The following is a 12821-nucleotide window of genomic DNA, read 5'->3' on the forward strand; positions in this document are numbered from 1 at the left end:
CCGCTCCGGACTTTCGAATGTTTACAGACACTTGAGAGCCAATCAGCTTTCCATGCGCAAGTCGCTAAGCACGCCCGGTGCGCTCCCCGGGGCACGTACCGGGGCGCTGCCATAGATATATATATTTTTTTGAACCTAAATTACTCAAAATCCACTGGAGCACATATCTTGAGACATAGCAAAGGCACATCGGGCTACCAGTCCCTACAATTTTGCCAAATTTGGTCGAAATCCATTCAGCCGTTCGGGCTAAAAGTGAAATCGACCGCCCTATGGAAATTAACATGGGGAAAACGCATTTTGGGACCCCCCTTTTATCTCGGGCCCCCGCTTGACGAATCCCCCCCAAACTTTCAGGGAAGGGGCGGAACGCCGCAAGGCCATTTTGAGGAAATTTTCAGTCAGATTCGACAACCAGCGCCAAAGTTATTCCAAATAGAATTTTGAGATTTAACATTGAAAAAAATCCTAACTATAACTACCTACTGGCGATTGCCAGTAGGATATATATATATATATATATATATATATATATATATATATATATATATATATATATATATATATAGTACAAAAGAATCAGCCATTGATTTTGTCAGGCAGATCAATACTAATTCCCTCAATCTGGAATTTACGGCACAGGTCAGTGATTCTAAGGTAGAATTTTTAGATGTTGAGGTATTTATTGACCAAGGTAACATTTGCACTAAATTACACCGCAAAGTTACAGCTGGTAATTCTATTCTTCATGCCAGCAGTGCTCACCCTAGGCACCTCATAAAAAGTATTCCCTATGGTGAGTTTTTACGTATAAAAAGGATCTGTAACAGAAAGGAAGATTTGGACATTTGTCTACATGAAGCTAAGGAAAGATTCCTGAAGAGAGGCTATAGTCTAAAAGATCTCCAGTTGGCTCTAGACAAATTAAATACATCCAGCACAATAGAGGTCAGGGAGGTGTCTAATGATAGTCAGGTCATAACAACTGCTCCTATACCAGTAAGACTAATCACCACCTATAGTAGTCAGGAACATGATATTAGGAGAATTGTCAATAGACATTGGCCTATTCTCCACACTGACATTATTTTGTCGCCTGAATTACTGAACCAGCCTACTGTCACTTTCAGAAGAGCTCCATCTATGCGAGATGCTCTAGTTAAAACCAGTCCTGAGGTAACAGAAATGAAGAACTGGCTGACTGACAAGAGAGGCTTTGTTAAATGCTTCTCTTGTCGGGCTTGCAAATTTGGTGTAAATAAACAATTTTTTACTGACCCCTTTTCAGGAACTCCTAATAAGATTAATGGTTATTATACCTGTAAAACCGATAGTGCGGTATATGTCCTAGAATGTACATGCCAATTATCTTATATCTGTAGTACTAAACTCCCTGTGTTTAATAGGATCCTCCAACATTTGCGAGCAATTGTGAATTCGGATCCATCTTATCCGGTAGCTCGGCATTTTAAACTTGTACATCAAAATAAATTGGATGACCTAAAATACTATGTAATCGACTCTGTTCCAAAATCAATACGTGGCGGAGATAGGGAGAAGAAACTCCGTCAGTTAGAGAGTAAATACATTGTAAGACTAAACACCAAGATACCTAACGGTTTGAACACAGGAGAGGATATGGTTAATTTTCTATGAATACAATTTATAACATTTAGTTGGGACTAATAATAGCTTTATATGTATATCTGATATTGGGCTCAATATCAGATTAATGAATTTAGAAGAATATGTTTACTTCATGTTGGTTTATGCTCCTCTGATACAGATATGCTATAGATGTGTATATATATGAATTTAGATTTTATATAGATGTGTAAAACATATTATGAATTTGTAGGATATAATGGATTTTAAATGGAACCTTTTATTGTATATTACCTAGTTGGTCTTCCAGTATGTTCTGGTTTGACTATAGGGTTTTCTAAAGAGAGGGTTATCAATCTATTATGAATTCGTCAATGTTGATTAGCACTTTATTAAGAATCCACGGAAATATCTAATCTATTTTCTAATTTTATATACAATTTTATACATATTTATATATATATATATATATATTTATTTGCTGTGAATTGATCCTTTTTAATAGAATATATCAACTTTTCTAGTTTCAAGTTATAATACCATCAGTATATTTAATAAGAAATGTATCTCTGGGTGGTTGTATGCATGATTGCTTGATAAAATGCATCCGTTCATTCTCTAATTAATTTTTAACTTATCAATCATGAAAGGTTGTGTTCAACCACATGTTTTATTTGCACTAATGGGTTTTACTATGATCAATGGTTTTCAGATTTGTACAAGATGAATATTACATTTCATAGAATAGTATCGGGCACTTGCCCCGGATTTTTCTAAATTATTGAAGTTCATTGACCTTTATTAATTTTTGACATTTAAATTATGTCGAATAATATATAAAACTAAATGGTTGAACTTCAGCAACAAGAAATGTTTTTGCACATTAGCACTATGTACTTTTATAGTCTGTTTACCCTGTTCATGAAAAGAATGGGAGGGTTTTACATTGATTCATAGTACTTAAGGGTGGAGTTTTTCCTGACACGTCATGTGATCAAGGCCGGGGCAACCCGGTTGAAACGAGTCATGTTGTGAGAGGCTGAATAAAAAGCACTGTAATTTTCGAAAACCTGTGTGGTGGTCCGTTCCTGGTGGAGGAGTTCGCTTTTTCTGTTCCAGGAGTTGTTTATATATATATATATATATATATATATATATATATATATATATATATATATATATATATATATATATAAAAAAGCTACCTCGGTTTGCACATACTTGGCGCACTCAAAGGACGGGTGCTCTCGCCGGCGGTGCCTCCCGCAGTAAATTGAAGCTCTGACTATCCTCGTATTTCAAAGAAAAGAGAAAGCACTCTCAGGAGCGGGTTCACAGTTTTATTTCAAAAACCCACAGCGACCAGACGCGTTTTGGCGTTTTGCCTTTTTCTATGGTAAAGTGCGTGTCTGAGGCAACCATTTTTATTTTGCATACACACGTGGTGGTATTCAACATAGATAAGAGGACGAAACTGCAGGAAGTATGAGCGCCATCTTGGCATGGTCATGTACATGATTTACAGCCGGCTATCCGCCATTGCATTATTACAGAGGAACAAGACATTATAGTTCATCCTACTGATTGGTAAACATTATGCGAAATCATCACAATGTTACAATACGTTGCAATAATGCCCTGGATGGGCCCACATTGTCTTAACTTTTTTAAATTGGAACGAGGTGCACAACCTCTATAACACTTTTTTTTATATGTAGCCTTTAAAAAATATATATATATATTTTTTTTAAAGGCTACATATAAAAAAAAGTGTTATAGAGGTTGTGCACCTCGTTCCATTTTGAAAAGTTAAGACTAGCTGTAAGGAAAGGTTATTTCTTTGTTTGCTCACTAATTTTTGGATTGATGTTGGTGTAAGGATTTTTGAAACACTGGATCACAGTCATCCAGCACCCGGTGTATGTGCTCTGACCCCCTAAATCATGGAGAATGGGGTAATTCCCTGATTGACATATTTAACTTTCCTAAAAGTCCCTAGTATATGGTTCTCTGTGTATCCAGGGCCTGCAAGCTAAATGTCACTATTGGACTGCAGCACCTATTGCTGTACCACTAAAGTGATGGCAAAGCATGTCTTCATGGCCAGTTTTAAAGCTTCAAATGCAGGAATCCATAACTGATGGTTTCTTTCAGATGAACAAGTTACTTACCTTTGGTAACGTTATATCTGTAAGAGACATATATTCTTTATGGATTCCTTACTGTACAATTACCCCAGGCGTCAGACTGGATCCAGAGAATTTTTTTCCTCCGCAGTACCCCTGCGCGTCGGTAGGTGGCATCGGTCGACTTAGCGTTAGTCATTGGCATCGTGATCGGCGGAATGATGTTGCGGTATCTACTTAGATGGCGTCCCTGCATGCTGACGTCAGTTCTTTACACAACATTCTACGCCAGAAGCGCAGAGCCATGCAAGGCACTGACCACTGGTGCATAAAACTAGAGCCCTAAAACGGAGTCCCTTACCCTAGAAGTCAGTTCGCAGAATGGGGAGAATGGGTGGGGCGGTAAGGAATCCATAACTAATATATGTCTCTTACAGGTATATCATTACCAAAGGTAAGTAACTTGTTCATCTGAAAGAAACCATCAGTTATAGATACCCCAGCAATACCAACCCCAGAGGTGGGTCTGCAAATTAAGTTCTCACCAGAAAGTCTTGGAGAACTGAACGACCAAAGAAGCGGTCTCTCCAGACTTGGCTGTCCAGTCAGTAATGCTTAGTGAACGTGAACGGCAGCAGGGGCTCTGAAGAGGCCACTGTCGGTTGAAGCACCTAGGTCTGGAGGTTAGTCCGGACCGCCACCCAAGGCAGCTCAAAGTTAATGGCCGCGGCCACCCTACGCAACACCACAGCGTAAGAGGCTCCCTCCTCCATAGCCAAGGTAGGGGGGGAAAAAGCATGCCAAGGTCTGGAGAAGTGTCCAGACCACTGACCTCACCCAACTCCTCTCTCCAGTCCTGTTGTTCCAACTGGTCTGCCAGAGAGTCCACAGACCCCTCCCAGTCCTCCTCACCCTCCTCTGGTTGCCACTCAGACCGATAGGGAACACCAGTGTTAGAACAGAGGTAAAAAAGTACAGGTCGACGCTGGTCTGGGATTGTATCCATGTCGAGGGGGAGGCTGGGGGTCGACCCAAGTGGCGTCGGAGGGGGCGGACGTGTCGCCAATTGATTTTGTGTCAGAGAGGGTGTTGGAAGGTCAACCAACATCGCCGGTATCAACAGCCTAGAGCCCCCAGCCGAGTCTGCAGGGCCCGAAGACACGCCAGAAAAGATGGGCTGCCCAAAGAGATGGGCTGCCCAAAGATGGAGTGTAGGGCTTCGTAAAAAAAGATGAAGTTGGGCAGGGGTCGCTCTGGCTCCCGGGAAGAGAGGGAAGCTCAAAGCCGACCCAACAGGCTCCGCAGGTGTAGCCGGACGACAACCTTCAGTATCATGCGTCCGCAACTTACCCGAAGACTTCGACGAGGATTGATGGTGGTAACTACGCGACTGGTCCTGCGATCTCCCCCTCGAATGGAACCTCAAGCGGCACGGAGCAGACTGCAGGGCCTCCAGAAGCTTTCGGGACCACTCCCGCAAAGACTTGGGATTCATGGCCCAACCATCGGAGCACGGCTTCGGGTCGCGCTCAAGCACCCCAGGCACACAAGGTGCGGATCCGCAACTGGCATCAACTTGTGACAAGAGCCAGAAGGTTTGAAGCCTGTCCGCTGATGTGACATCCGTGTGCACCAGGAGTCGAATGACTTGATAAAGATGTCGACAAAAGTCGAAAAATGACAGTCACAAAGTGACTAGAGGTACCGCATTCTCCGGATCTGTGCTGGCTGGCGTGGAAAAAGAAAGAACTGATCTCAGTGCACATGGGCGGCGTCCAAGTAGATCCCATGATGTCATTCCGGCGATCTTAATGACGAACGCAGAGTCAACCGATGCCACTTACCGACGTGCAGGGGTACTGCTGAGAAAAAAAGTCTCTGGATCCAGTCTGACGACTGGGGGTAATTCTAAGGTAAGGAATCCAAAATGAGTGGCCTCTTTCAAATAGCCTTACTATACTTATACGTCACCCCTAAGGTAGGGCCAAAATGCCCTTAGAACAGCCTGCGTGGTATTTAAAAATGCAGGATATATATCCGTAAGATATAAATACTTAAGTTTTACATGTCCTGGCAGTTTTACAAAGTGGGAATGCTACCCTCCCATAGAAAACCTGTACCAGTACTAGGTTTGGGGGAGTGGTGGGCTCATTTTACTATACTCCTTGCCCAGAGCTCCGACCAAGGAATGATAAATCTTGCCATGTTTGGATTTTGGCTGACCGAGCCATTTTGGGATTGTTTAAGGCCAAAACCCCAGAAAAACATGTCAACGTGAGTAGGGTTGCCCCTGGAAACATTTTACCTACTGGTTAGGGAAACCCTTCCTCCAACAAGCCAGTGCCAGGTGTAAAATTGGCACTCTCCAATACCTTCTTCAGAACACTGCTGGACCTAAGGAAGATAGAGGGACTGTACATGTGGAGTCCTTACTTCGGAAGGAGAACTGTACCTGTGGAGAGGAACCCAAAGGGCTGGGCCTGCTCCCACTAGAACCCAGGACAGAGGAGTGACGCGAAAGGCTAGTTAGCTGGCCTCCTGTTCACCTCCAGAACACAAAACTGCAAGAAGCCCAAGAATCTGCAAAGCCCAGTTGACCAGCTCCAAATGGATTTTCCCTGATTGTGGATTCTGCAAGAGAAGGTTTCAACTCTCAAGTGGCGCCCAACGGTCCTGGACCATTGGCTGGTGTTAAAGTGTACTCCTCCCAACTTCAAAGTTGCAAGAACTGGACTCTGTGAACTTGGTTCCAGCTTTTCTCTAAAAAGAAAAAGAGGCTCATAACGGGACACAGCTGAAACCTCAGCTGCCGTTGACGAGTCACTGGTCGTATTCATTTGGCTGGACATCCCAGACAGAGTTCCCCATGTCGACAAAAACAACCACAGAGTTCTCATGAACAAACTTCACTGAGGCCAAACCAGAAACTGCATCAGACTGCCGCTAAGACCTGCCTGGATACAGACTCTGGACTTCGCCTGCATGGAGCTCTTTGCATCAACAACCACCCCAGATTTCCAGCCAACGTAAAGTTCAGGCCGGGGGACTAGGACTTCATCAGCTCACCATCAATAAACCATTCTTTGGAGCCAGCATTCAGCCCAACCCACTGACTAACATGAAAGGATTTTTCATCAAGAAAAAGACGAAGTCAGAAGGTAAACTTTCCATTGGACTGAACATGGTCCATGTATCCTACCTGTGCTCCACCATAGTCGGCCTCAACTTTTGAACTTTGACATAGTATTGGGTGACCACATACCGGTAGTGGCACAAAATGTACCTCCGCTTCCCTACATCAGATTTGTCGTTTTGGTATATATTCGTTCATTAAAATGTTCTCCATTTTAATAAACAGAAGCAGGATTTTTATTGTGTTTTCTCTTAAGTGTTTTGCTACTGATAAATGCTTTAAACATTTCTCCTAGGTTAATCATGCCTCCTCTCTGCTACAGCGATTAAGTACTCAGCTCAAGTTATTGAGATCTAACTGGACCTAGTAAGGAACAGTGCAAGTATTACTTGAATAGGACTACCACACACTTCAAATAATAATCCACTTTCTCGCACTAGTCCACAATTAGTCCAGTTTCATTTGCATTATGACAAGTGTGGTCCTGTATTTGTCATAGGAAAACAAGACTACAAGTACCATGAATCAAATTAAAAAGAAAAGAAAAACAAGTCTGGATAAGCTTAATTTTGTGTTTCTGTAAAGGGGGAGCTACAGAGATCAGCCCTTCACCCTAGATGACCATGGACAGACTAAGATGACTCTTTCCATTGCTTGCAGCCCAGAGGCGTTCGGAGTTGGCCAAACCCTGCCAAATAAGGTATCATTTCCCCCATGTTTCGATGAGTCCCAGGAGCAGTTCCACAGGATGCGGACTTACACCTCATTAAAACCCACTGTGTTGTGTGAATGAGGCAGGACAGAAAACTAATAATTCAAGCGTAGAATATCTGTTCTGGTGTGAGAAAAGGTCTGGTAAAAGCATGAGCATGCACTACACCGTCATGTATGCGCTCACCAGAACCTCATTCAGCAACAGAAACATGTTGCGATATCAGGACAGTCCTCGAGAATCAGAAACAATTCTGAGAAATCAGGTACATCTGGTCACCCTATTTAGAACCCGTTGACTCAAATGGTTTATATATGGGAACGGATACCCAAATTCAAATCCACAGCTGGAAACATCCCAAATGGAGGCTTAGAAATAGGTCAATTGCAAACTGTGGCTTAGTAATGCAACTCAAACAGCAATAATGTGCTCATCAGCAAGGGAGGGGTATTCATGTTTATGTTTAAGGCCTAGTGGCAAAACCTCAAACACTTACTCCTGAACCAGGGTCTCGAGAGGACTCTGTAGCAGACATGAGTAAATATATACACAAGTGTAATGGAGAACGACTTAGGCTAGCAAATGTCAGCTCCTCATGAACTAAAAGCACAGAAGAGCCATTTTATGAGGGATGTAAATAGCATTCTTAAGCTGTAGATACAGGAGTTCCAAAAATCACAGCATGGGACATCAATTTGAAAATGGCACAGCAGTTGCTGTGGTCCTTTAATTTTCTGTCAGAACTAATAGAGTCTATGGAGTGACTCTTTCCCTTTAAGTAGGAGCCCTTATCATTCTTGAAGCTAAGTGGATGCATTCCGATAGGTTGTGTAAACGTCTATCTCTAGGTAACTCCACACCTCAAAGATGAAGTTGCAAAATCTCTTTTAGTTCACACTCATTGAAAGTTAAGGGATCTCCAGAACTATAACAAGTTAGTGGCACAACCTATGATGTGAGGCACCAGAAAGGATAACCCAATGAAATAAAGGGCTGCAGGCGGTCTCCATATACTTGTGTGTACGGCTCATACCTTTTATCTTCCACGTGAACAAAGGTTTTTAAAGCCAACATGTTCACAAAGAGAAGCAAGACTGATTAGTTCCACAAAGTCAAGAGTCTATTACTAGGACGTGGTGCTTTAGCTTTAAAAGATGAAAGAAGCAGACTTCCAACAGTTTGGGCTCAGTGGTGTTGAAGCCTGGTATGAGGGACTGCTCTGAGTTCAATACCCAAACATCCAAAACCGGAGACGTCAGCATGGTGTTTTCAAAGAGAGAGTCTTTGCAACTTCTAGTGGGAAGGATCTTCAACTCTGGGGATGATCCTCCACGGAGGGAAGGCAGCCTCAAGATTGGTTTCCACAGTGGCTTTTGGAGCCTGAATATTCTGATCAAGTCAGAGAATATGAAAATGACTGAAAATCTAATTAATCCCAGCTTAGACGGCTGTAAGTTGTAAAGCATAGCAGATGTTTAAGAAACAACTGAGTCTCTGATGATCGACGACCAATGACTGCACTTGAGAGATTAACTTTCTCTTACTACCTGGTGGACACCTCCTAAGACCTGGCCTCTAAGCCTGTGCTGAAGTTGGTGCAGCAAGTTTAGGCTTTCCTCTATAGTACTTGATCTTGGCATGAGCAAAAAGGTTATCATTGGATGATATAGGCATGGGCTTGGGAGGAAAGGTATCCAAGCCCGAAAAGAGTAACACACATGTGTCAACTAAAAGCCAGAGCAAGATCTCATCAGTAACATTTGGTTGAAACTCAGTGATTTATCCATGAAGGGTCTTGATTTGCCCTGGTGAACAATTTTATCCTTTGAGGGATCAAATAAGAATTCCAGTGTCGGAGTAGACATTCTTGGGCATTCTGTTCAAGTAGAAACACTTCAAGCATGTTTCTACCCTTCATCATGGAGCCGTCTGAGTTCATGGTGTACGAATAGGATCAAAGAGGTCTATGGGAATGATGCTTTTATTCTTCAACCTCCAGGTGTGACTTTGGATCTTTACTGAAAGTAGGCAGGTTTGCCAACCACAGCTCAGTTCCAACTTGCTACTCACTCAATTGGGGTTCACATATCACCACTGCTAATCTCCTTCAAGCAATAACTCTTCACAATGCAAAGGTAACCCCTCCACCAACACCCCCACACACACCCAGAAATACGCTCCCTCAAGGTTCGAATCCTTTCAGCTAGTTGGACCTCCTCTGTGGAAACTCTTCCAACTAAATCTGGGCTATCTCCTTCCTTCAAACAATTCTCAAAAAGACATTTACACAGCTTAAAAAATTGCTGTCCCCTATCCTTAACCTACTGTTCACTGTATGCAAAAAGCAGCACTACTGCAAGCATTACCATTCGTTTATTATGTACTCATTTGTTTGTTTATTGGCTAATTTTATATAGCGCACAAAAGCCCAGAAGCAACAGAAAGTTTTAAATAGAACAGGAATATATAGAGTAACAAAGCAGTACAAGAGTGAAACAGCAGATCACCTTGCAGGCTAGGCACGGGATAATGCCTTAGAGAATTTTTAATATAAAAGCAAAAGCACATAAGGCTAAATTTATCACCACACAGCACTGTTTGGACCTCTGGGTTCACCAAGACACGACTAATGCTTCACCATCATTTGAGAGTTTTGCACTCTTCTCCGTCTAAATTGCTTGCAATTAATGGATTCAATAGTCAGATGGAGGAGAAGCATGATCTCAGAACCACCACCTCTATGAGCATTTTCCTGTGAGTGTTAACCGGTGCCTTGAAACCTACGGTGTACATGAAATTCATAAATAACATTAAAATCACGTGAGCTATATAGATGTAAGCTTTTCAATAGAATTTCAACAGTTAAAATTAGCAATTAACAACAGAAAAGATTATGGCAGGTAAACAAAAAAACTCACTCTTCAACATGAGTAGGAACTTGAAGTACTGGATCTGAAAAAAATCAGGGAGAGAAAAGAAAGTTACACAAATAAGCCAAAGGCCAGAGTTGAGACACCTTTACAATTAACTGACACACCTTCTCGGTGCAGAGTACCATGCAGTGTGCAGGAATATTTATTTATTTTATTTATTCAAAGTTTTATATAGCGCGAACAAGATCTTTGCAGATATCAGAGCGCTTTACAGAAACAAGGGGTAGGGTCAACAGGAGGGTGAATAAACAAACTATTGGGTACAATATAGTAGCATAATAGGATAGCAATCATGTACAGATATAATACCAATAAACGATCAGGTAACTAATAATACAAAAACGGTGCAAAGTCTTTGATCCAGCAACAATAGAGGTCAGGTGAACTTAGGCCATAAGGATGGCTTTTACCTCTTTCTTAAAAATTACGGAACAAGGGGTAGGGGCAACAAGAGGGTGGTTAAACAAACTATTGAGCACAATATAGTAGTCGGTAGTAAGTGAATAGCATAATAGGATAGCAGTCATGTACAAATATAATACCTATAGACAATCAGGTAACCAATAATACAAAAACGGTGCAAAAGTCTCTGATCCAGCAACAATAGAGTTCAGGTGAACTTGGCCATAAGGATGGCTTTTACCTCTTTCTTAAAAAATGCAGTGGAGGAGATAAGCCTGGTTTCAGGAGGGAGTGCATTCCAGATCCTGGGTGCCATTCCTGAGAAAACCTTTTTGAGAAGTACACTGTATTTAGAAGGAAATGCTCATTGCAAACTAAAGACCTGGGCGCACTGATAAATTGTCTCTATACCAGTGTTCCTTTTCCAGTCGGAATTCAGGATATCAACCCTAAGTATTGGAGCAGATTCATTGAATGTGCTCCAGATCAAAACGTCCTTTTTGATTCATACAATAAAAGTGCTGAAAACAATGCAGAATGTAAACACGTGTGAGCCCGTGGGCAACAACCCGATAAGCACACACACCTTTTCTCACTTTCACCCCCAATGGCTCAGTTACATCAAGGAACAGTTCACCACACACAAGGTACGTACCAATGGGTCGTGAGGAGGAGGGTACGAGGATCTGGTCATTAGCCGAGTAGTGTCAGCAATGGGGCCTGCTGAAGCCTCCGGGAGTGTAGTGGGCGCACAAGAAGCTACCTACCAAATAGTTAAGCCTTCATTACGCCTTCAAGCCTTTTTCACTCCTGCACCACACACAAGGGCAAGTCTGAAACCTTGCGTCCTGAGGCGAATAGGAGGATCTCGCCTTAGCAGAGCATGGTCACCGTTGCTGATGCCTTTAGGTGTGTAGCAGTTCGCCCAGTCAGCTACCAACCAAATAGTGAGGCCTTCTTCACTCTTTAACTCAAGATCCCTTGTGTTTGCCTATTGGACCTTAAGGACTACGAGACTTAGACAGAAACATTGAATTTGCACCAAGGATAAGTCTCCTCAACAGCATCATGGATTTCAAGACGCCGCATTGCTTGCAAGGAGCGGGTTCCTTTATTTTTCTGTGCATTTTTACAAATCTGGACTGCAATATATTTGCAGAGATGTGTACCAACATGAGGGGCATGGCTCCTGTGGAACACGGTCCCATATTTTACACCAATGATCACACTTCTGGGTCCTATCACTGAGAAGTGAAAGACATTCACTCAACTCTGTTTCAATGCTCAAAATGAAATTATGATCTCTTTGAAAAGGATGCAGAACCACAATCATTGCAAAAATTCACGCTATTAACACTTCAAAACCCTGCGATTCAAGAATAAAATAGTAACTGTGCCATCACTACAGGACCTACAGTCATTCTTCATTTGCAGATTACAGTCCAATACCCAAACTCAGTCCAGACTGAACTTCACCTCTAGTTCAATCAGGTAATTTTCACAGCAATATTTCTCTCCTAAAGACTAGCGTTTGCTTAGGTGGCTGCTCGACCACCAAAGCCTAGGGGGCGTGTGCATGAAGGCCGTTCAGGACATATGAAGAATTAAGGCATGAAAACGTCTGTGTCTTGTTGGTGAATGCAGTGCAGGGGTCCAGTTTGTTTTAGGCGAGGGTGGCCACAGGGAAAGCTACCGAGGGAATATTATTGGTGCATTTCAATTTAAAGGGTATTTATAGCCAACAGGTAGCCATTCGGAGAGCTAAAAGAAGAGGGGCAAAAGAATTTAGGATATAGGGACGCCAAAACGGAATTATGAGAAAGAGAAGAGGGGCATGAAAATGATAACTGATGGTTACCTTACTAGAAGAGTGCATCTCCCAGTCACCTTCATGTCAAAGGGGAGCCCGA

At 42.4% G+C, this 12821-nt stretch overlaps 1 protein-coding gene across 2 annotated transcripts in view; it reads right to left on the reverse strand.

Moving 5' to 3' along the window:
- ERN1 (endoplasmic reticulum to nucleus signaling 1) overlaps positions 1-12821 on the reverse strand; it is a 673099-nt gene that overhangs the window by 400563 nt on the left and 259715 nt on the right. For both annotated transcript variants that reach the window (XM_086930909.1, XM_086930908.1), the window contains exon 3: positions 10495-10528. In XM_086930909.1, the coding sequence (XP_086787035.1) occupies positions 10495-10528 (34 nt within the window). The remainder of the gene's footprint in view (positions 1-10494; positions 10529-12821) is intronic.

The sequence above is a fragment of the Lissotriton vulgaris genome, chromosome 7 (assembly GCF_964263255.1).
Source record: "Lissotriton vulgaris chromosome 7, aLisVul1.2, whole genome shotgun sequence".
Lineage (NCBI taxonomy): Eukaryota > Metazoa > Chordata > Amphibia > Caudata > Salamandridae > Lissotriton > Lissotriton vulgaris.